We start from the raw sequence: 25,571 nt of genomic DNA on the forward strand, positions 1-25,571 counted from the left end.
CCTACCTACTTTACATATCCCATGAAACTGTACTGAACATCTGCCAGCCACAGGTAAGATAACCCTGTTGTCAAACCACTGTTGTCACCGAGCACTCGCTGCTGAGGGACACCACCTAGACATGTGACCCCTTCTCTGATTTCCACGACCGCCCTGGGAGTCCCCTTGTCCTACTGCCTTATAGGCGGTGGTCTCACGCCACCATCACTGGAACTAATTTTTTCTTAGTTCTGTCAGTTTTCACATGTTGAAGGGCTTCCTCTCATGCAGTCCTGTCCAAGTGCTGCCAGATAAAGTTTACATGTTACTGCCTCCCATGATCTTGTCTCCTTGATCAACTCCCAAGCCCCCGAGCTTACCACCAGAAGTTACAAAGGTTTACAGGCACAAGGGGAGGGAATACAGACCTCACTTCCCGATGCAGTATGTTGATCCCACACTGCAGAGAACATGTAGGGTGGGACCATCCGTGGAAGACACTATGTGTCACAAAGGCACATTTATAAAAAGTAACAACTAGGAAATAAGACAGATAAAAGAATCAGAAAATAAAATAGGATCAACAAATATCAAATGCCTAGCAATAAAGCTAATGAAAATATGTAATACCTCTACACTGAAAACAACAAAACATTCAGTTCAGTTGCTCAGTCGTGTCCAACTCTTTGAGACCCCATGGACTGCAGCCTGCTAGGGTTCTCTGTCCATTACCAACTCCCAGAACTTGCCCAAACTCATGTCCATCGAGTCGGTGATGCCATCCAACCATCTTGGATGGTTGTCTGTCGTCCCCTTCTCCTCCTGCCCTCAATCTTTCCCAGCATCAGGGTCTTTTCAAATGAGTCGGTTTTTCACATCAGGTGGCCAAAGTATTGGAGCTCAAGCTTCAGCATCAGTCCTTCCAATGAATATTCAGGACTGATTTCCTTTAGGATTGACTGGTTGGATCTCCTTGCAGTCCAAGGGACTCTCACGAGTCTTCTCCAACACCACAATTCAAAAGCATCAATTCTTCGGTGCTCAGCTCTCTTTATAGTCCAACTCTCACATCCATACACAACATAGAAAAAACTATTTGACTAAATGAATCTTTGTTGGCAAAGTAGTATCTCTGCTTTTTAATATGCTGTTTAGGTTAATCATAGCTTTCCTTCCAAGGAGTATCTTTTTAATTTCATGGCTTCAGTCACCATCTGCAGTGATTTGGAGCCCAAGAAAATAAGTCCGTCATTGTTTCCATTGTTTCCCCATCTATTTGCCATGAAGTGATGGGATCAGATGCCATGATCTTCATTTTTTGAATGTTAAAGTTTTAAGCCAGCTTTTTCACTCTCTTCTTTCACTTTCATCAAGAGGCTCTTTAGTTTCTCTTCACTTTCTGCCATAAGGGTGGTGTCATCTGCATATCTGAAGTTATTAATATTTCTCCCAGGAATCTTGATTCCAGCTTGTGCTTCATCCAGCTCGGCATTTTGCATGATGTACTCTGCATATAAGTAAAAGAAGCAGGGTGACAATATACAGCCTTGACGTACTCCTTTCCCAATTTGGAACCAGTTTGTTGTTATATGCCCAGTTCTAACTGTTGCTTCTTGACCTGCAGATTTCTCAGGAGGCAGGTCAGGTGGTCTGGTATTCTCATCTCTTGAAGAATTTTCCACAGTTTGTTGTGATCCACATAGTCACAGGTTTTGGAGTACTCAATAAAGCAGAAGTAGATATTTTTCTGGAATTCTCTTCCGTTTTCTATGATCCAACGGATGTTGGCAATTTGATCTCTGGTTCCTCTGCCTTTTCTAAATCCAGCTTGAACATCTGGAAGTTCTCAATTCACATACTGTTGAAGCCTAGCTTGGAGAATTTTGAGCCTTCCTTTGATAGTATGTGAGATGAACTGAAAAAGTCTTAAATAAACGAGGAATCTATCATGTTCAGGAATTTTGCAGTTGTTGGGTGCACACGTTAATTAGGTCAAGGTGGTTAGCTGTGTTCAATATTTATGTGAGGTTTTGTTTTGTTATTGGTTGATGAAGCCTTTATCATTACGAAATGTCCTTTTTAATGTTTAGAAATGCTTGCTGTCTTAAAAGTATACTTTGGGTTCTGAGACAAGATGATGGAGTAGAAGGATTTGAGCTCACCTCCTCTCACAAAAACACCAAAATCACAATTATCTGCTGAAGAACCATTGACAAAAAAGATTGGAACCTACCAAAAAAAAGATATTTTACATCTAAAGACAAAGAAGCAGCCACAATGAGATAGTAGGAGAGATTTGTGATATAATCAAATCCCATATCTTCCAGGTGGGTGACCCACAAACTGGAAAATAATTTTAGCACAGAGGTTCTCTCACAGGAGTTAGAGTTCTGAGCCCCCATCAGGCTTCCCAGGCTGGGGGTCTGACATCAGGTAGAGGAGCCCTCAGAGCATCTGGTTTTGAAGGCCAGTGGGGCTTGATCAAAGGAAGTTTACAGGACAAGGGGAAACAGAAACTCCACTCTTGGAGGGTACACACAAATCTCATGTGCACAGGACCCAGGGGGAAAGCAGTGACTTCCTAGGAGCCTGGGCCAGAAGCACCTCGTGGTCCTGGAGGGACTCTGGGAGATGTAGGGGCAGGGTGTGGCTATGGCTCATTGTGGGGACAGGGACACCAGTGGCAGAGGCACCCCCAACAGCCCTTAGGTGCTAGTGCTGGGACGCCTCAGGCAGACAACAAATAGGGTGGGACAGGGGACAGGCTGCCTAGTCTTCCTGAGCCCACAGCCACCTGCAAACACACCTGTTGACACAGCTCTGCCCACTAGACAGACAGACATGACTCAGCTCCACCCACCAGTGGGCAGGCACCAGGCCTTCCTACTAAGAAGCCTACACAAGTTTCTAGATCAGCCTCACCCACCAAGAGGCAGACACCAGAAGCAAAAAGACCTACAACCCTGCATTCCAAGCATCGGAGGTCACACACACAGAAAGTTAGACAAAATAAGACAGCAGAGGAATATGTTCCAGATGAAGGAACAAGACAAAACCCCAGAAGAATAACTAAGTGAAGCAGAGATAAGTAATCACCTGAAAAAGAACTCAGAGTAATGAGTGTAAAGATGATCCAAGATTTTGGAGAAAGAATGGGGGCACAGACTAAGATAGAAGAAATGCTTAACAAAGAGCTAGAAGATACAAAGAACAGTTGAACAATACAATAGTTGAAATGAAAAATACACAAAAAGGAATCAATAGCAGAATAAATGAGGCAGAAGCATGGATAAGTGAGCTGGAAGACAGAATGATGGAAATTACTGCTGTGGAACAGAATAAAGAAAACATAATGAAAACCAATGAGGACAGTTTAAGAGACCTCTGGGACACAATTAAATGCACCAACATTCACATAATAGAGGTCCCAAAGGAGAAGAGAGAAAGAGCCTGAAAAAAATACCCAAAGACACAGTAGCTGAAAACTTCCCTAGCGTGGGAAAGGAAACAGCCACCCAAGTCCAAGAAGCACCGAGAGCCCCATACACGATAAATCCAAAAAAGAACATGCTGAGACACATAATAATCAACTTGACAAAAATCAAAGACATTAAAGAAATTAAACAACAAAAATTAAAGAAAAAACATTAAAAGCAACAGGCAAAAGCAACAAATAATATATAAGGAATCCCCATAAGGTTATCAGCTGATTTTGCAGCAGAAACTCTGCAGGCTACCAGGAAGCGGCACAATATTTATTATAGTGACAAAAGGAGAAAACCTACAACCAAGAATACTCTACCCAGCAAGGTTCTCATTCAGATTCAACAGAGAAATTGAAAGCTTTACAAACAGGAAAAATCTAAGAGAATTCAGCACCACCAAACCAGCTTCCCAACAAATGCTAAAAGAACTTTTCTAAGTAGAAAAGAAAAGACCACAGCTACAAACAAGAAAATTATGAACGGGAAAGCTCACTAGTAAAGGCAAACATACAGTAAAAGCAGGAATCATCCACACACAAGTATGGTATCAAAACTAATAACTGTGTTCAGTTCAGTTGCTCAGTTGTGTCCGACTCTTTGCGACCCCATGAATCGCAGCACACCAGGCCTCCCTGTCCATCACCAACTCCCAGAGTTCACTCAGACTCACGTTCATTGAGTCAGTGATGCCATCCAGCCATCTCATCCTCTGTCGTCCCGTTCTCCTCCTGCCCCCAATCCCTCCCAGCATCAGAGTCTTTTCCAATGAGTCAACTCTTCGCATGAGGTAGCCAAAGTATTGGAGTTTCAGCTTTAGCATCAGTCTTTCCAATGAACACCGAGGACTGATCTCCTTTAGAATGGACTGGTTGGATCTCCTTGCAGTCCAAGGGTCTCTCAAGAGTCTTCTCCAACACCACAGTTCAAAAGCATCAATTCTTCGGCACTGTGAGGAGAGTACAAATGCAGGATACTGGAAATGCCTCTGAAATTAAGACACTAGCAACTTAAAACAATCATAAACCTAAGCACCTATGATCAATTAATCTAAAACAAAGGAGACAGGAATGTACAGTGGAGAAAAGGTATTCTCTTCAATAAGTGGTACTGGAAAAACTGGACAACTATATGTAAAAGAATGAAATCAGAACATTCTCTAAAACCATATACAAAAATAAACTCAGAATGGATTAAAGACCAAAATGTAAGACTGGATACTATACAATACTTAGAGGAAACATAGGCAGGACACTCTGACATAAAGTGCAGAAATATCTTTTTGGATCCACTTCTAAGAGTAAAGAAAATAAAAACAAACATAAACAAATGGGTCCTAATTCAACTTAAAAGTTTTTACAAAGCAAAGGAAACCACACACAAAATGAAAAGATAAACTATAGAATGGGAGAAAATATGTGCAAGCCATGTGACCAAAAAGGGATTAATCTCCAAAATATACAAACAGTTTATGCAGCTCAGTATTAAAACAAACAATCCAAAAAATGGGCAGAAGATCCAAACAGACATTTTTACAAAGAAGATATACCATAATTTGAAAATATACATGCACCTCAATGTTCACTGTAGCATTATTTACAATAGCCAAGACAGGGAAGCAACCTAAATGCCCATGGACAGATGAAAGGATAAATAAAATGTGGTACATCTATACCACGGAATATTACTCAGACATAAAGAATGAAATAACACCGTTTGTTACAACACAGAGGTTATCAAACTAAGTGAAATAAGTCAGAGAAAGACAAATATATATCATTAATATGTGAAATCTAAAAAATGATACAAATGAAATTATTTACAAAACCTAGACAGACTCACAGACATAGAAAACAAACTTATGGTTACCCAAAAGGGCAGGTTGGGGGGAGAGGAATAAATCAGGAATTTGGGATTAACATATACACACTACTATATGTAAAATAGATAATTAAGAAGGACCAGCTGGCCTAGGTTTTGTAATCAGACAATTTAGAACTCAAATTGTTGGTCTGCCATTTACTTCTTCTATAAGCCCAATAATTTACTTTGTGCTATGAGTCTTAACCTTTCTGGGGATCATTTTAACCATCTTATAGTATACTTGTCAAATAAACAATAAACATGAAGATCTGGCAAGTTTTAAGAGTCTACTTTGATATTTAAACATTCATCTAACAAAGGACTCATATTCAGAATATATATAAATCTCTAACATCAATAGGACAATTCATAAAAGGAGGCCCAAAGATTTAAATGGCCCCTTCAAAAAGGAGGCTATCCAAATGGAAACATGAAATGAGCTCAGTTGTTACTGGTCAGGGAAATGCAAAATGAAACCACGATGATTTACTGTTGATGGCTAAAAATACATAAATAAAAGAGAAAAAACATTCATAATACCAAGGATGGGGAAAACAGATTCTCATACACTTACAGTGGGAGTGTCAAAATGGCATTTCAGTGAACAGTTTGGTGGTGGTGTACGTACCAAAGTTGAATACATTACATTCCAAAAATGAACACGTATGTGCACCAAAAGACATGCATAAGGTTTATAGGAACTATTTGTAATAGCTCCGAAGAGAAAGCACAATCCCCAATGATGGTAAGATTAATGAAGTGTTATCTATTCATATAATTAAATATTATACAGCAAATAAAAGTGAAGGCACTTTTGCCACATCTAAAATGTATCAGTCATTTTCACAAGGTTGACGGAAAGAAAACACACACAAAGGGTATTTAATTACATATGAAGCTCGAAAAGAGGTAACCAAATTTATAAGTCTAAATAAAATGGTTTTTACAGTCATGATTGAACGAAGACATGAAGGTGGCCTTCAAGTGGGACAATGTCCTATTTCTTGATCTGGGTGGGGATGGAAATGAGCATGAACACTTTCTAAAAATTCAATGAGCCTAAGATTTATGGGCTTTTCTGTTTACATATTATATTGCAATAAAGTGTTTACAAATTTTTTAAAATGATTTAACTATATGCGGTGGGTGTGACAGGAATACAGGCAGTAGGGAATGCCTAAAACTGATAAATTAAGAAACAGTTATGTAACACACTATCTAAAAAATAAAAACCACCACAAAACAATTAGAAGTTAAAAATGGTTGCCCTCAGGGCATGGGGAAGGGCTGTTATTCATTAATTTCTGGTACTAGAATTTATTAAGTGACGTGCTTGTTTACAGGTTAGAGCATTTCAATTCTTCACAAAGGAAAAATAACTGACGTAGGGAAAAATGTAAACCATTTCCTACAGTTAACAATGCTGAAGTCCATCTACTAGAAGAAAATTCATTCTGCTTTTAGGCAAATTATGGTTTTAAACATCAAATTTAAAAGTTAAAAAATTATATAAGGAAATGACAGATGTTATAACATCACCACAGTTTTAAGTCAAATGCTAATCATTAAGTAGGGTGGAGGTGAAGGGTGGCAGGATTTGTCATCCCAAAATACCCACTTTGCAATAAGGACTAGTTTGAGTTAAAGGCACTTAAAACAGCAGGTGCAGGAAGGTCACTCTGACTCTCCCCCCTTTCTTCCTAAAAACAGGAAGTAAAACCTCCATAGACAAGATGTCCTTCCTACACCAGAAGGAAAATAACACTCTTACCAAGGACAGGATGTTGAGGCTGACAGAATTCTATACAAACCTTATTAAAATAATGCTTACCTTCCCCTAGGCTCTCCACAGTTACGTTTCCACAGTCACCTCTCTTTGCAGCATCATCGGCTTTAGTTTTGCCACTTCTTTGGGGCTTCCTTTCCTTATAAGGGCTCCCGTAAAACTTAAAATAAATGTGTCTGTTTTTCATCTGTTAATCTGTTTTATGCCAACTTAATTCTTAGGCTGGGCCTAAGAGGGTAGAGATAAAATTTTACCTCCCCTATAGAGGCAAACCCCAGGTACCTGCTATTCTGTTAGTGCACAGCATACAATGCTAGCTGTTTACATCCCTGTTTTCTCATACAAAAGTAGAAGCTTGCTACGAGAACCAAGTGATAAACTTGATATGCAGTGTTGCTCACGGATGAAAGCCCTTATCTTTAGCTTCAGTTAGTTCAGTTCAGTCGCTCAGTTGTGTCCAACCCCTTGCGACCCCATGGACTTCAACACGCCAGGCCTCCCTGTCCATCACCAACTCCTGGAGTTTACCAAACTCATGTCCATTGAGTTGGTGATGCCATCCAACCATCTCATCCTCTGTTGTCCCCTTCTCCTGCCTTCAATCTTTCCCAGCATCAAGGTCTTTTCAAATGAGTCAGCTCTTTGCATCAGGTGGCCAAAGTATTGGAGTTTCAGCTTCAGCATCAGTCCTTCCAAAGAATATTCAGGACCAATTTCCTTTAGGATGGACTGGTTGGATCTCCTTGCAGTCCAAGGGACTCTCAAGAGTCTTCTCCAACACCACAGTTCAAAAGCATCAATTCTTTGGCATTCAGCTTTCTTTATAGTCCAATATGACTACTGGAAAAACCATAGCTTTGACTAGATGGACCTTTGTTGGCAAAGTAATGTCTCTGCTTTTTAATATGCTGTCTAGGTTGGTTGTAACTTTTCTTCCAAGGAGTAAGTGTCTTTTAATTTCATGGCTGCAGTCACCATCTGCAGTGATTTTGGAGCCTCAAAAAATAAAGTCTTTCACTGTTTCCCCATCTATTTGCAGATTAAACAGCCATTTATTTCCCACTGCAGTCTATGGATGATGCTAACAGGAATTATGTGGAAAAAGATGTCCCATGGTCAATCACATCTTAGAAACACTGGATTCCTTTATTGTAAGCCTTCCTAGAATTATCAAGTTAATGTACACGGTGATTCTCCAGGGAAGGGATCTTCTTTCACACCTCAAATGATGAGGCAATTTTTAATTTACAGGGAGGAAAAAATCAAGGAGAAACATTTTTTTTTTTGATCACGAGAGGCATAACAGGGCAGTTAGGAAAATACTTCCATTAGTAGGCTTAGGGTATCTTAGCGATCTGATAATTTGAAACTTCCCCCATGTCATAAAATCTTCCCTAGGACTGACATGATCTTCCAAGGTCCCCTGACTATTTGGTAGCATTTGTGAAGTACACCTAAGGTTTTTTCATGATTTTTCTAAAAAAGGAATTCATTTCAATAAAACCACATTTGACAAAACTTTTTAAAATTGAGACACTGGGTGCCAAAAAGGCCTTCTGAATTTTTATTTTTGTATTTTTCAAGTCAAGACTGTATGAACTCTGTATGAACTATCTAGGATTTATATACCAGAATAAAAAGAATGAGCAAACACTGTATAGGATATGATTCTTTTTTAATCTGAACAGAAAATAAGTAAGTATACAAGTTTGCTAAACAGAAGTTGTAAAAACTGAATGTTATGTATTATGGAATCAGTACAAGTTTTACTTCGGTAGTTGGTGATTCTTAGAGTTAATTTTGCAAAAAAACCAAACCAGTTATGCAAAAACAAGAATATAAAAAGCCCCTTTCTGAATCCCAGTTTGATAAAACTGATTTCATATCTAGCTTATTGATAATACTCAATTGCAGTTCTCCCTGTGCAAATAATACACAGTCATTAATGGTGGTTTGGTGAGATAAAATTGATTTCTCTTAGGATATAGTTCAATATAATAACCCAAATATAAAAAAGTTATTCAAGATTCACAGAGATAAACCAGTGCCTCAGGAAACATAATTCACCCACGTGCATAATTTTATAACACACTTCTTAAACATACAATCACGGTCAAAGACAGTGATAACATTGCATACTCAGTGCTTCACTTGATGCAGTGCACTCTTAAGGCTCATCTGGAGTTTAACACCGTGTAACCACCATGCATTTAATGAATGGGCTTCTAACATACACAAATCCACTCAATTCATTAGAAATTCTAAAAACCTTAGAAGACTTTGAGCTTGACATGTAAGGACTTTGTGTTCTAATATCCCAATCACTGAGAAGACTAGGTGGAAACACAGTAACCCTCCCCTGTAAGCAAGACTGCGCATGTACTTTCGTTGCAGCATCACAAAGAACCCCAAAACAACTCAATACTGAAGACTGTGAGGGGCGTATTTATTACTTAGGCAAAGAAAATTCAAATGGCTTTCTTGGAGTCCAGTGTACCCCAAGACATATGCAAGGAATGAGGATAACTGTGGCAGCCCGAGAACTCTGCCACGGTGTCATAAATGCCATTATGCCAAGATACACATTTTGATAAAACACTGTGATTTGTTTCCCACTATCATGGGACACAAGAAAATGAAACTCAAGACTCTTGTTAGAACAGGACAAGTGATGACCCCAGTTTTAAATAGGGTTCTTCATTGAAGGAAAAGATAGAGCCATAAAAGTCAAAGTAGCTGACTTCAAATGGTTTACATCCCAGGATGAATCAGGTTACACTGATTTAAGCCCAATTTAATTTAGGCAGGTTTTTAACCACAAGAATAAGGACATTCTTAGTACATATTAATAATTAAACCAACATATACACAATTAGCAATATCCTATATAATATTAAATGTTTCAATAACTTGTTCTCGATTATTTGGTACCTAATTTGTTGCTTTGTTTTAAAAAACAAGCTCAACTTGATTTTACAATGTACTTTGTATTTCTAATTGTATTGTGTAGTTATTTCATTGAAGCTGGTACAATACAGTTCTCCGGATTCTAGGAGCCAAATTCAACTGTATCTTCTGTTATCTGTTTAAATTCATAATTGCCTCTGCCATCCATATGCAGGTAGTACTATGGGAAAGAAGGGAGAAAGAAATCAATAACTGAGAATCTTCTTTCAGTCAGGAATTTATGTAGAGGTCATCATACAAGAAAATGACTGGAAACAATCATTTTAAGCCACTAAAATTTTCAAAAGTTTATACTCAGAAATGCATACCATTTTCCAAGGAAAGACTAAATGACGAAGTTTGCTCTTTTTAAAAATAGTCACAAAATACCTCTGCTTGTAGCGGATATAGCACTTTCCATTATGAGAACTAAAACACCAGACCTCCTCATTCATTTTAAAGGAACCAAATCTGTAAGCATCCCACAAAGTAGAATGCTTCTGTCACTCCACAACTGATCTGGTCAGCAGAGGTGCAGCTGCGCTACGTGCAAGCCTATCAGGCAGGACAGCCTCTGAAACATTCACTTTAGCTGGTTTCCCAGATTGGTTCCGAACCTCTAACTTAAGGCTTTTTGTTCAATTGTTGACTTGGCAAAGGAGGAAAAGAGCCCATATAATTCCATCCTACAAAGATGCTTAGGATAGCAGCTACAAAGCCTTCTGTTTTATTTAGTGGTTTTTTTGTTTACTGAAAAGATCTTCTTTTTTCCAGTTTTCTATATTGTTATTTTAAGCTATTTTGGACTCAACACTGCAGTTCTTTGTGTCTCCACCTCCATCACACGGTCACGGATCCGATGGTTACTTTGCTACTTGTCTACACCTCCAGGAGAAGAGGAAAGGGGAAAGCCAAGTCCTTTCACTGTCTATGGTTGTAATGTTTATGAACTTCTGTGAAAACACAAAGGCTTGGGTATATTTTAAACTGCCTTGATATCCAGTTAGTCTTCCATTCAATTAACAAAAATGGGAAAATTTTAATGTGCCATTATAAAACTATCTTAAAAAGTCAACAGCTATACACGATTTCATTAAAGTTTATTAAGAGCTTTCATACAGACTACATCTGATCCTCATGGTAACCTATGAGACACAGCTGGGCAAGGATCAGTAACTCTATTATACAAAGGAAACAATGTCAGAAACAGTGTTGCCTAAACCCAGATATTCTGACTTCAAATTCCATGATCTTCATTTAACCATCTGTACACTACCATTTGGACCATAATATTCCTGAGAGCAAAGACAGTACTCTGTATCCCTCATAACACTTAGCCCAGTATTTGGCTTTTTTTTAAAAAAGGAGCTCAATCAGGGGTATTTTATGGGACAAGATAGCCTTACCATGTTGCAATTTTTCTCAAACCCTTTCTTTCACCTGAAATTTCTGTATCATTTAGGAAGGAAAGGAGGAAGGAAAGAAAGAGAGAAAAAAAGAGAGGGAGGGAGGAAGAAAGAAAAAGAGAGAGCAAGAGAAAGCAAGCAGGGAGAAAGAAAGAAAAAAGGAAAGAAAGAAGAAATGAACTAAGCTGGGTTTATTCTTCGGGGTTGATCATTTTACATTAGGAGAGGAAAAGAACTGCTATGGTGAGAATGGCTCTGTGATACTGCCGGAGAACCTGAACTGCTGCAAAACTCACTGTAGTATCTTTGTAAATTAGAGGGACCACTTAATGAATTCTATTTTATTATAGTGTGTGATGATAAACAGCTTACATTATAGTTTCCTCCTTGTAGTCCTGATTTCTACTAAAGCTGTCCCTAAACTTTTTGCCATCTGATCCTTCTTAAGACTCTCTTTCCTTTTGGTCAGTAGAGAAAGGTTAGAAAAGGCTGTGATCAGATTATGTACATTTTAGTCAGTTCATTATGTAACAGTGATTTATAAAACTGGAGAATCATTAACTGGTTCTCTAATACCTTTCCTATACAACTAGAGACTATCCATATTAATATACATTATATAGCCCTCAAAATTGACAACTACAATAATATTTATAAAAATGCTATTTTATACCAATGAATTAGAATCACCTTTTCCCCTTAAATTATATATCTATGATGGAACACACACCAAGAAATCTAAAGTCATAATCACCTAAATTCATATTATGAAAATAAAACAAACTCTCACTATACCATTCAATATAAGAAATACAAACCTCATGGTGTTTCCAAAGAGACTTTCTATGTGACACAGTGAAGAGTGTAATGCCAACCTAATACAAGGAAAACGATTTAGGTTTACATCAATAACACAGTTACAAAGTAAATTAGTTTATATAATTTAAGCTGTTAAGATGACTGGCTTCAGTAGCTATAGTTAAAAATCAACTGATACCAAATGTTTAAAGTAACAGAAAGTATAGGCCATCCACTACATAATAAAAACTAACAAGTATCAATAGAGTCTAAGAAAGAAAAAAAACTAAACTAACAGTTACTAGCTTAATTAAGTGTATTATTTTGTTTTGGGCACAAAATATATATCCTAGCATATTTTCTATTTGATTGTGAAAAATATATGAAAAGAGCATAAGGATGGTAAAAATAGCAAAAGGTCAAAATCAGGAAAATTAAATCAATATAGTATTGCCTACAATAAATCTGTTTTTCAAATACAGTACAATCTTTACTAGAACCCCTTAATTTGGAACATGTCTTAGAATTCAGACTTTGGAAAAGCAGCATTTACCACTCCCAGAGGGTTCTGAGGTAGAATTCTGAAATTAACACATCAATGTTTCTGCAGCAACACATATGGACATGGACATTCAGTAAGATAAATATCAATAAAAGGGCTTAAAAATCTATTAGTTCCGGCCAGCTCTGGCTACCCAGTAAGCTTGCCACAAAACAATGACAAATCTTTTTCAGTTTTAAAAGCTTACTGGATTTTAGACTGTGAATTAGGGTTTATGGACCATTCTTCAGATTTTCAAAACAACATCAAGAGATGTAGCTAGTTGCTCTGGATCAGTGATTCTCAACCGGGGAGAAGAGGCAGGATATTTTGCCCCGTAGGGGACACATTTCAAGGTCTTCTGATTATCAAAACTAACAGTGCTAGAGACATCTAATGAGTTGAGATCAAAAATGTTCCAAACATCCCACAAAGCAGAGGACAGCCTCCCACAACTAAGAATAATCCACCCAAAACGTCAACAGTGCTGAGCCTGAGCAACCCTGCTCTAGGATCATGGTTTCTCAACATGGGTCTCTCGAGGCTGAGAAACAGGCTAGGGTAACCAGGAAATCTCCACCATGAGTTCCAAATCTTACTTTCATCTTGAGAATTAAAAAGAATTGGGGTAAGTATATTCTTCTTATCACTTCTATCATGAGATTTAAGTGCCTAGGTTCATGCATACCCTTCTGCTGGTACCATGTGATGACTTAAGCTGGTATCGTTTAAAACTTTTAATGTGTAATAAGTTCGGGTGCCAAAGGAAGGCTATCAGACAGGTCAGAAACTGCATGACAAATATACTGTCAGTTATTAATAAAATATATATTTCAATGGTGCAACACATGTGATTTTTGAAAGCTTACTTCAGATATTATTTCTCTTATAATTCTAAAATAATTAGATCAGATCTCAACTGAATGAAGGCATTCTTTATTACAGAATTATTTAAGTCAAAATACATAGGCAAAATTCAAAACATAAGATCTGGACTTCATATTATATTTGGACCTCACATTCAATCCAAACCAGTAGTTTAGTTTCAGCAAAACAGTATCAAATGTCTTTCTAATGCTGCAATTTTGAAACTGTGTTTTAAAATTTCTTCTGTACTTAATTTGTAAGTTTATACTGGTTTTGTAGCTGTAAAGGAGTTTTAAGTTTAAGTTCATACCTCATTTCATGTTTATCCATTTTTAAGTGCCATTAAAGTAATACAATTTATCAACTGGGGGCCCCACAGGAATTTTTTTCTTTTAAATGGAATCTATACACAGGAGAATTGCATATTTTATGCAGACTTGTAGCCTACAGCTAGATATAAGAGGAAATTGCATGGAGCTTCTAAGTCACTAATCAAATAGAGACTACATTGTTTTATGTATAAGAGAATTCCACAAACACCTCTTAATACCTTCAAATCTGAAAATCTGTATAGATAAATGGATTTAAAAAAAAAAAAGGCTACTATACTAAAAGAAGCCTTGGTAAAATATTGACCAGGCCAGACAAAAAAAACAGATACATTCAAAGTTGTCAAATAATTAGCCAATTTTTTTTAATTAAAAAAATTTTTAAATTTTCTTTATAAAAAAATGATATTTAGGTAAAGCTAATTGGAACAAATTAAGAAAATATCAGTTTATTAACACTGAGGATAAGGAATGAGATAAAAGGGGAAATTTTTAAATCTTTATTTTATATCTAACACATGGCTAGAAAGAATTATATACAGAACTCACTGACAATTTTCTCTTTTAGTCGTATCTATTTATCAGTTTAAAATCTTTATTAAAGCAAGATGCCTTCCTTTGATAGTAATTTTGTCACTCCGTAACTTGGAATCTTCTCTTGGAGAGATATTTGGTTGGACACAGTAAAGTGGGAGCAGGGACTGAGAATTTATCACACTCACCTCTCGACAATGACTGTAAATGTAGTCTTCCACATCCACACTAACTGCACTTGTACATTCATCCAAAATAGCAAACTGGGGCTTATGATAAAATAATCTTGCCATCTGAAGCATGAAAGGAAATACTCTGTATAATCATATATCACACTACTGAATAAAATTAGTAAGCTAAAACAGATTTACTTTAAATTAAATATACATTTATATTCTTGTAAACAAAAAAGGAAATGTATTCTAACTCAAAAAATTTACTTCTCAGAAACAAAAACAACATAAAGAAACTTGATTGCTTTCATCGCCTTCCCAAGCAAAGGGAAAAATGTAACACATGAGAAATACTGTTAAGAGTAAAGCAAAAGCTCTTGACTGATACCAGATGAAGTTGAGTTTTAAATTAATATTAAAAAATTCTCTAAACAAGATTAGAGGATACACATTTTCATGAAATCTTAGAATTCAGACTATAGATAACTCAATGCAAAAACTGACTATTTTTAAACAGTCTGTTGCTTAAGTAATGCCAACTAATATTAAGTTGTGAATTTATATTCCTACCAATAATGTCTGAGTGCACATGTTGTATATATCGCTGTGGTCAATATTGGGCATGCTCATTTTTAAAAGTCTATGTGAATTTTATAAGAGAAAATTAACATCAAGACTGTTATAGCTTAACATTTCTTTGATTAGCAGGAATGCTGAACATGTTGCTATTTATTTTCCATATGTATTTTATTTTCCGGGAATTATTTATCCTGACCCTTTGTCTAACAGATATTCCAAATTGTCATCTGCCTCCTAACGCCAATCTCGATGATATAAAGTGGGCACTTTTTCTCCTTGCCCAATTTATCTTCTCTGCAACACTGAACTCAGGTGACCATTCCCTCTTGAGAAAGTGAGAGTGAGACCATGCCAAGTATCTTAAGCTGTTTTCTGAAGTTTCTTTTCCAGCATTTTCTCTTTTGCTGGACCATTAAATGCTGGGGTCCCTGAGGGTTAATTTCTAGGCCCTCTTCTGTTTTTCCTATTTTGTTTCTCTGAGTGATCTTTTCAAGTCTCATGATTTCAAATATTATTTACATTTACTCCCCCAAATTTCTCTCCCACCCATACTTCTGTTCTAATTTCCAGGCTGATACATAAAAATTCCTATTTAATCTTTCTATTTGGATATCTTACAGGACTCACAGACTTAAAATATAAATCCATTCATCCATTTCCTCCACCCCATATTGAACACTTCAGAGCAGCTGCTCAAGCTAGAAAGCTGTCAGTCCTCCCTGGTCTTCTCCTCCTCCCCTACCCCCATCTTTAGTCCAAGTCAGCCCTGTGACGTCTACTCACTTTCCCCCAGCTTCCAATCATGCCCTCAGCCCAGAGCACAACCTTTTCCTGCCTGGATAACCACAAATAGCCTCCTGCTTCCTCCTCTGTGCCTCTTTAATTCTCCATGTAATCAGAGAGGATCTTCCAGAAATGTGAGAATTTCATGCTTCTACTTAAAACCCTTGAATGACTTCCCATTTCACTCAGAATAAAATCCAAACTCCTTACCATGACCTACAAGACGCTGCACAACCTTATTCCTACTCACTCTCTAACCTCAGCATTCCAGCACCATCACCTCCTCTCAACGACCAGGAGACAAGGTGTCATAGGCCTTAGAGGAGGCTTAGTACATGTCACTTTCCTCACGTCTCAAACGCCTCACTCTGCTCCTTGCATCATTCAAATTTCTACTTAACATCACCTTCTCAGACAAACCTACCTGATCTCTCCCAACCCAAGCGGGTCCCTTTTGTAACATCTCTGTAGCTCTTCACACAGCATAAACTACGTTGTCTGTTTCTTTGTCTATCCCTTAGGCTGTAATACTCACAAAAGCCAAGACACCATTTTAATCACTACTGCATACCTAACGCCTGTAGAGAATAGCAGACATTCAAATATTTGATCAATGAATAATCAAAGCAGCTTTCTTGGAGTTTGCACTTTATTTATAAAGGGTGAGGAAGGGGAAACAGCAAGGACAGACTATCGAGAAGTTCAGCTGTGCAGAGAATGAAAGGTATAGACAACCTGGGACCTTCGGTTATGGGAGAGTTTGGTCCTTAGATCACAGCAACCTGAAACTATCTTTCTGAAAGAGGGCTGCTGCTGCTAAGTCACTTCAGTCGTGTCCGACAGACTGCAGCCCACCAGGCTTCCCCGTCCCTGGGATTCTCCAGGCAAGAACACTGGAGTGGGCTGCCATTTCCTTCTCCAATGCATGAAAGTGAAAAGTGAAAGGGAAGTTGCTCAGTCGTGTCTGACTCTCAGCAACCCCAGGGACTGCAGCCTTCCAGGCTCCGCCATCCATGGGATTTTCCAGGCAAGAGTACTGGAGTGGGTACTTTCCAGTGCCTTCTCTGGAAAGAGGACTAGAAGAAATTAAATATAGGTGTGTGTGTGTGTCAGGGTGGTGCAGAACTGAAGGAAAGGGATGTGATAAAGTTGGAGGAGGGAGGGTCCAAAAACACAGATGGAAACAGTTAGCCTAATTAGGCTTTCTCAAGAGGAAGGATGATATGTCCTCCACAAACAGAGGAAACAGGAGTTCAGGACAGCCCAGTGCAAGGTTATTAAGAGGAATGGTTATTTGAAAGCATTCAAATGCCCCTCCTCTGCGTTCCCAGGGAATGCTTTGCATTCCTCTGTCTCCACACTTACCACACTATAAGGAAATTTTCTCATCATGTGTCTTTCTCTCTCCTACTATGTGGTTAGCCACTTGGTAGTGCAATACAAGTAGATTTTGAAGAATATGAACACTGCAGTCATACTGCTGCCTGAGTTTGACAAGCCACCCACAGCCTTCTACCAGCTTTAACATTTACTAGATATCTTTGCCTGGCAAGCCACTTAACTGTTCTACAGTTCTATTCCCTCTGCGGAATGGGATTCTCATAGCTCTCATCTCACAGGACTGCTGAGAGAATGAAGTCAGATAACCTGTGTAAAGTGCTTGGCATATTGCCTATCACCTATTAAGCACTCAATAAAAATTAGCTGTCATTTAACTGAAATAACAGCTTCTCTTTTTTCTTTAAGGAATAGGAGGTAAGTTATTCTGCTGAGAGTGGTGGGGTAATAATGGGGTAGAAGGCCTGAAACTGGTAGTTTTCATATGATTATCATGAAAAATGAGACAGAGGGACAAAAATCAGTAAAATGACTGCCAAGACATGCTGTGAGTGCCTGAAAGACTGGAAACCATGGAAGTACGGTGGCAGCAATCCATCTCTTTCTCTGACTTTTTTCCAGCGGTGCTCAGAAGCCCGTGCACAAAAATGCCAAGGCAAACAACTGCTCCTGGGTCGGTATTTAAATAATATGAGAAAACAAAAAGTGAAAAAGGAAGTTAAGGGGAAGAGATCATTTGTTCATGTAAGAAATATCTCCTCTGTACCTCCTATGTGCCAGGGCCTGGATTAGTAAGTCTGTGCTGGATAGGAAAAAAGGCAGAGTCAAAAGGGAACCGATCAATTGTAGAAAAGGAATGAGTCAATATTAGAGAGATCTCAGTGACTTTGAGGAATGGGAACAACTGCCAATAAGGTAAAAGAAATAATTACAAAACGGACTTAAAAAAAACACAAAATCTTATGACACTGGAATCTCTGGTAAGAGGCTTTGCGCCTTTCTTCATACCTTTGTAAGTATTTCAACCTTTCCATTATATATATGTTTTAATTAAAAAAAAAAATCACTAAAGAGGAATAGGAAGGAATAGTGGAGCAGAGGCACTTCCCTGGTGTTCAGTGGCTAAGACTTCACGTTCCCAAATGCAGGGGGCTCGGGTTCTATCCCTGAGCAGGGAACTAGACCCCACACACCACAACTAAGAGTTGGCATGCAGCAACTTAAAAGAAAGATTCTTCATGCTGTGACTAAAGATTCTGTTTGCTGCAACTCAGACCTCATGTAGCCAAATAAATTTTAAAGAAAGAATAGTGGAGCAGAAAAACGACTATGAGTCAAAGAAATGAAGCAGACCAATCTATAATATTATCTGGAGCAACCCTGGCTGATGGTGCTGGACCCAAATGAGTGTAATGAAGGAAAGAGACATGTCACCCAATCACTCAGTGCTCAATCACTTCAAATTCTCACTCCTCCAGCCCAATATCCACTTTGAGAATGGCTGATCTGTCTCTTCTGTTTATGATTTATTCATCAGTCTAGATTAATTTCACCTTATAACACTAGCCAAATGAATCACAATATTAGGTTGATATTAAGTTCATAAAGAATGGGTATGAACTGGGGGAAAACAACATGCAAAACATGTTCCTCACAGAGTGGGAGGCAACCATGAGGCTGGATATAACCTGAAGACACAGAGTAAGCAATTCAGCAACACGTCAACTCTTGTGCTATGCTTCCTTGGCTATGGTTTTCTCTAATTTACACAAAGTTTACACTCCCTCCCTCCAAAATTCCTCTGGATCTGCTCAAATTATGGTACTAGTTAGAAAATGACTCTTTAAAAAGTTATCCCTCTTTACAGAGTACTCCACGAATCACTCTTAATATGCTGTGTTATATAGCCATGTTGGATTGGGATAAGTTTAGTCAATTATAGAAAAATTAAAACAATTCCTTTCAAATGTTTCTTTATATTAGGAAATTTTGAAATTCTAACTTTAAGTAGTAAACATTGAGCTCTGAAACAGAATACATATAATGACAGAGGGAAAGGGCAAGAACAGAACAAAGAATAAAAATAAAATAAACTTAACATCTCTAACACCTTCAGCTACCTTAGAGAGAACAGTCTGAGTAAGACAGAGAGATGTCTACAGGAAAAAAGTACTAAAAGGGATCTCAAACCCAACCAGGACCAATGTGCTACAAAGTTCCCCTAACTTTTAGAAAAACAGATTAATGGTATATAATTGGATCTGCATCTTTTCCTTTCAAGGGAATATTTATGAATTTTTCAGAATTCTAAATTTATATGCAAATTATCCTTTTATTATCACATAAACAACTATACTATAATCATTGATAAATAAAAAGATTAATAAAACTATGCCTTGATTATCAAAACGCTGGGGTCTAAGAGTGGACTTCATGCAACCAGCTGCATTGCTGTGCAGTGTCTTCAGAGCACACTTACCGCCATCCTTTGCTTCTCTCCACCACTTAGCACATCCATCCAGTCCTGAACACTGTCCCAGCCACCTTCACGTTCAAGGATATGACTCAACTGGACATTATCTAAATACTCCTTCAGCACCTTTCAGCAAAATGATTAAAGATGAAATTGTGTTGAATATAAACCATTATCTGTCTTGCTGTATTTTTGAAACTAGAATTGCTATAATTCTATTGCCAATATCACTAAAAAAAGGTACATTTCACCAAAGAATGTGAAAGGTAAACCAAAAACTCTTTTAGTTCCTATTTTAGTAATTTTGACAAAATAAATCTAGCAGCTTAAAAAGAATAACATTATTCTGCACAATTAAGGGATGAGGACAATGAGGAAACAAATAATAGTGTAAAGATGATACTAAACATTCAACAGTCATATTTAAGCAAAATGGTTAACATCTTACCACAGCCTGCAAAGTTATAATTAATGATAAGGTTTTAGAAGTCTTTACAAAAGGTTAGGATTAACTACTTGGCATCTAAAATACTTAAGATACAGACTCTGAAATGGAGTGTTTTCAGTAAGGCTAGTATATAAACATTTCCTTACGAAGTCAGAAATCCCCTTCTTCTTCTGATCTTCCTTTCCATCAGGATATATCACTTGGTCTCGAAGTGTTCCAAGGGTCATATAAGGTCTCTGATAGTAAAAGAGCAAAAATCATTAGAAGTAAATTTATTAAAAACAAAAGATCTTTAAACCAAAGATTGTAAAATAGCTCAAGCAAGGCCTTACCTGAGGAACATAAAATAACTTTCCTCTCTCAGGTTTAGTTAGACGTCCTCCAAAAAGAGGCCATAACTGTAAAAGCAGGGGAGGAAGGGGAACAGTTGTAAATCTCATAGTGTGGTATAGATGATAGGGCAAAGCAGGACTGCAAAATCCTAAGGCCAGTCTTTACTTACTTCACCAAGAACACGGAAAAGTGAACTCTTTCCACAGCCGTTTGGACCACAGATTAGAACGTTGGCCCCAGATCGAACCTGAAAAGAAATCAGTCTATGAATTAATTAAATAGAATATACACACAATGAACATTTCCTCAGGGTCAAATAAGCTAGTGATAAGCTTTCCATTTTGTCTACAGATGTGATATTAGATAGAGGCAGTGGACGGTATGGATGAAGAGGCCTTTTATTTTTGTTTACTTTCCATTTTTACTCAGTCACTTCTTTTCCTCACTTAAAAACCACTATTGATTGATATCAACTTAAATCTCAATCAGAATACAAACAGCTAAAGCTTGAATTCTTGAAAACAGCAATTATGTATATACACAATCTTTTATTTTTAAATGCAGTTGTTCTATATATACTACTCTATAACTTGTTATTATTTAACAATATATCACAGATGTTCTTTTAGGTCAGTATATTCAGATTCTCCCCATTCTTTTCTGTATTCCATAATAAGGATGTATCAAAATTTATCTAAATACTCTCCTTTTGTTAAGTATTTAGGTCATCTGCATTTTGTTTGCTTTTTAATAATACTGCAATGCAACTCCAAGTCAGGAAGCAAATTGATACACTAGTGAGAACTATTTCTATAGATCTTAGAAATTATAAGTTGCATCGAAGTGTATGTATATTATAAATATTTATAAGTTCACCAAATTGTTCTGCAAGAATGTAAAGATGGAGGTTAAATGCAAAAATGTCAAGAGGGATTGAGTTCTAAGTTTATATAATGTGAGTTAATCAAACCTGTGATGAATCAAAAACCCTGGGTCATAATTCTAGCCTTCCCAGCAATGTAGCGCAGCAGGAAACACATCAGAGAGAGATGAGTTACCCTAGCTGCGGAACCTGCCTTTTTAAAAACTGTTGAGTCTTAGGTTCCTATTACTTAACTCAATGAATATGTATTGAATACTAAGTGTCAGGCTCTGTTCTAAGGCAATACAGATACATTAGTGAGTAAAAGAGACCAAAAAACCCCCCAAACAACAACACACCAAAATCCTAACCCTTACCGGTATACATTCTAGTGGGAGACACATACAATGAGGAACATGCATAATAAATAAGTAAATTAAACAGTACGTTAGAAAATAAGTACAATGGGGAAAAAATAGATCAAGGTAAAAAAAAAAAACTAGGGGTTGGGGGTTGCTGCATTTTTAAGCTGGTCAGGCCAGGCCTCACTGAAAATGACAACTGGGCAAAACTTTTGAAAGAAGTAAACTAGAAGTTTATCTGGAGGAAGATCATTATAGTTTCCACCCACAAAGAGGAGCTACAAAAGCTGAGCAGGAATGCACCTGTCCTGTTCAAAAGTCAGAGAGGATTCTACTAAAGAAGTAAGAGCAGGAGAGAAGAACGGGAGAACTGAGCTCAGAGGGGTAGACGGAGTGTCAGGGCAGTAGTGGGCAAATGCTACAGGGCGCTGTAAGCCACTGAAGGAGCTTCTGATGTAACACACCCAGCCACTTGCATTATTCACACCAGTCAAAAGGTGGAAGCAACAAAATGTGGCATATACATACAATGGAATATTACCATTCAGCCTTAAAAGGAATGAGATTCTGTGTGTGCCACAACACAAATGAACCTGAAGACATGATGTTACGCAAAAAATGCCAGACACAAAAGGACAAATATGATGACCCCACTCACGAGGCCCTCAGAATAGGCAGATTCACCGAGATGCAAAGTAGAACAGAGGCTACGCAGACTGAGCGTGGGGAGAAAAAGGAGCTACTGTTTAATGGGTGGTTTCTGTTTGCTGTGAAGACGGTGGTGACGACTGGACCATACACTACATGTACTTAATGCCACTAAACTGTACACTTAAAAATAGTTAAAATGGTAAATTTTATGTTGTGTGCATTTTACCACAGTTATCTCTAACAAAATGCCACAACTTATGCATGTCAGTATTAGAGAAGCAGCTATTGTGAATGAGTTTTCCAAATGATGAGCAGTCTCTTTTTCCGAGAAATTAGAGAGTCATTTTGATGGACTTCTAAACACATACTTCTTGCTTCTATACAATTGAAAATAGCGACGATTCCTAATAATACATTATATATAATAACTGTATTCTATTATAATAGTGATGCCTTGAGGAGTGCCTGAAGTTCAGAGAACTATTAATTAAATGGATCCCTATCACCCTGATTTATCTAGGTAATGTTAGCCATAAGTATGTTTTTCCTGCACCTAACTACTTATTGTGGTTTTCACTGCCATCCTATAGCTCTCCACATTATTTGATGCAACATGCCAGGAAACCTAGAAACCAAGTTTGTAATGACATGTATAAATAATAACTAGAGTTACTGAAATCCTTAGATACTCTTATGCACAAATGTCTTGAGACTCAGCATTAACTTTTCTTTACTCCACGGTAATAATAATGTTGGACAAAACTTCCAATTATGCCATCAGCCATGGTAAGCCAATGATAATTTTTCCAAATTCAAGAGTTATAGGACCGTATTTCCCCGCCCCTGCCCCGGATTGAATTACGACTAAAAGCCAAGGAGAACTTTCACTGAAAACCAAGTTCTTAAGAACACTCTATTACTGAGGATCCTGGATTGCTTTACTAGGGCAACGAATGCTTTGAACCACATTATGTTTCTTTATTTTCAAGCGAGCCAGATGCGGAGAAAACAATCAGATGCTAAAAAAAAAGGATGTTTGAATTAAAAAAAAAAAATTACGTTAAACAAATATTGGAAAAGACAAAACAAATGAGAAAAAGGCAAATCTAACTTAAAATATCTTAAGTCAGAAACAGACAGAAGAAAAGCTTTTAACAGTGGACCAAAAGGACAGATGTCAAAGAAAGGTCTCAGTGGAGAAGAAAGCAATACAAGAATCATAGAACAGGTCACAGTGGTATAGAATATGATCACAGAGTTAAAAAACTTAAACAAGCAGGATTGTAAAATAAGACTTTCCAAAATGAAACCAAAATAAAAGCAAAAAAGTAAGGGCCTCTCTCAGGCTAAAAAAGTGAAGTTACCAGGACTGGCCAGAAGTATACTAAAATTCAAATATAAAGGTTTTAAAGGGAAGGGCTTTGGACTAGAATGAAAGGACAGCAGTAGTGTGGTTGCTTTATGACAAAGTGAGCAGACCAAAATCATGATCTACTTTCTCCTTGTATCTGTACACACAGATGGCAAATCTCTCCCCACTAGGCACAAGACATGTGTGCCTCTGTGCTGCTGGTGTATTCTCTGCTGCATAAAGACAGAAGTAAGGGAAAGTAGGAGAAAGGGCCCAGAGGATTCTTCAATGGAGAAAGTCTCATGGCTCTTTCTATGCTTGGGTGATAACAATACAGGGGCTACTGGAAACCTATCAAAGAGGGGGTTTTGAGCTCTGTTTATTCCTGATACCAAGCCCTGTAGGTGGCCCCGTACTCTGCCAATGGAGCCTATTTGACTGTAGCACCCAGGGCTAAATGAAAAACACACTTCTGTAATACTTGTGCCATTAAACATTTATCAACCATATTCATATTTTCGGTACTTCCCTTTGTTTCCTGGCTTTAAAACAAACATGACAATATATAATATTCAATACTAAGTCCCAAGTACTTTACAAAACTAACATTTTACAGTTTTATAGTTTTTTTAAAAAAAAGTGGAGATGTACGTAATAAATATACATGCTAAAAGTAGAAAAACTGAAGACTTACCTAATAACACTTTGAAAACAAATCTAATAACTCTACTTCTATTTTATAAACTATCAGACAACATTCTTTAATGAAAGCAATTGGAAATAATCTCCATATATAACACAAATTACAGAGGGCCATGAACATAGAGCATGTGGAGAAGAATTCTGGAGTTGTACTTTCTAATACAATAACCACTAGTCACAAGTGGCTATTTAAGGGCAAATTTATTAAAATTAAGAAAAACTTAAAATTCAGTTCCTCAACTGTACTAGCCACATTTCAAGAGTACAATAGCCACATGTGGCTACTATACTGGACAATGCAGATACAGACCATTTCCATATCACAGAAAGTTCTATTGGATAGTGTTATTCTAGAGTAATGGTATCTGGAACTAGAGAGGCAGCACATGTAATAGACATTGATTACTGTCTTCAAGATTTTCAGATGTGAACTATTCATAAAGTCACAATAGATACAAACAAAAAAATAACCCCTCGGTCTGTGAGAATCGTATAAAATCATACAATAATTCTCATGTTTTGCTTTTGCTTTTTAATTTGGCCTGCTCTTTTGGTTAACGGACTCTTCTGAATCAGCATCACAGTTCACCTGGCTCGAGCTGTCTTGTGCCTTGGGTGAGGAGCAATCTGCAGTGCTATCGTGCTGGTCTCATATGGTTTTCATCAGTAATATAAAAAACTGTATTTTGTTTTTATAGGTACAGATCTTCCTGTACCATCAAAACAATACCAACTCATAAATTATTTTAATTTAAAGAGACTAATGTTATATACGCAAGTTTAAATATTCATCTTACAGTGAAGATTCCAATTATCTATATCTTCTATGGCTTTCTTGAAAGGGACTTTATTTGCAAAAAGGTTTTTTGATAGCAGTATTTGAAACTTTAAAGTTCTGTCAAATAAAAATAGATTTCTGTTTCAAAGACTTATTTTTTACTTTTTATTCCAATTATACTGAGATCTCACTGACATGCAGTACTGT

At 37.4% G+C, this 25,571-nt stretch overlaps 1 protein-coding gene across 2 annotated transcripts in view; it reads right to left on the reverse strand.

Annotated features, from left to right (window-relative positions):
* Positions 1-8,768: 8,768 nt before the first annotated feature.
* ABCD3 (ATP binding cassette subfamily D member 3) overlaps positions 8,769-25,571 on the reverse strand; it is an 81,697-nt gene continuing 64,894 nt past the window's right edge. For both annotated transcript variants that reach the window (XM_055585065.1, XM_055585064.1), the window contains exons 17-23: positions 20,828-20,905; positions 20,658-20,723; positions 20,472-20,561; positions 19,884-20,003; positions 14,720-14,824; positions 12,281-12,337; positions 8,769-10,237 (exon numbers count right to left, since the gene is read on the reverse strand). In XM_055585065.1, coding sequence (XP_055441040.1) covers positions 10,160-10,237; positions 12,281-12,337; positions 14,720-14,824; positions 19,884-20,003; positions 20,472-20,561; positions 20,658-20,723; positions 20,828-20,905 — 594 coding nt within the window. In that variant the 3' untranslated portion in view covers positions 8,769-10,159. The remainder of the gene's footprint in view (positions 10,238-12,280; positions 12,338-14,719; positions 14,825-19,883; positions 20,004-20,471; positions 20,562-20,657; positions 20,724-20,827; positions 20,906-25,571) is intronic.

Source organism: Bubalus kerabau, chromosome 6, assembly GCF_029407905.1.
Source record: "Bubalus kerabau isolate K-KA32 ecotype Philippines breed swamp buffalo chromosome 6, PCC_UOA_SB_1v2, whole genome shotgun sequence".
Lineage (NCBI taxonomy): Eukaryota > Metazoa > Chordata > Mammalia > Artiodactyla > Bovidae > Bubalus > Bubalus kerabau.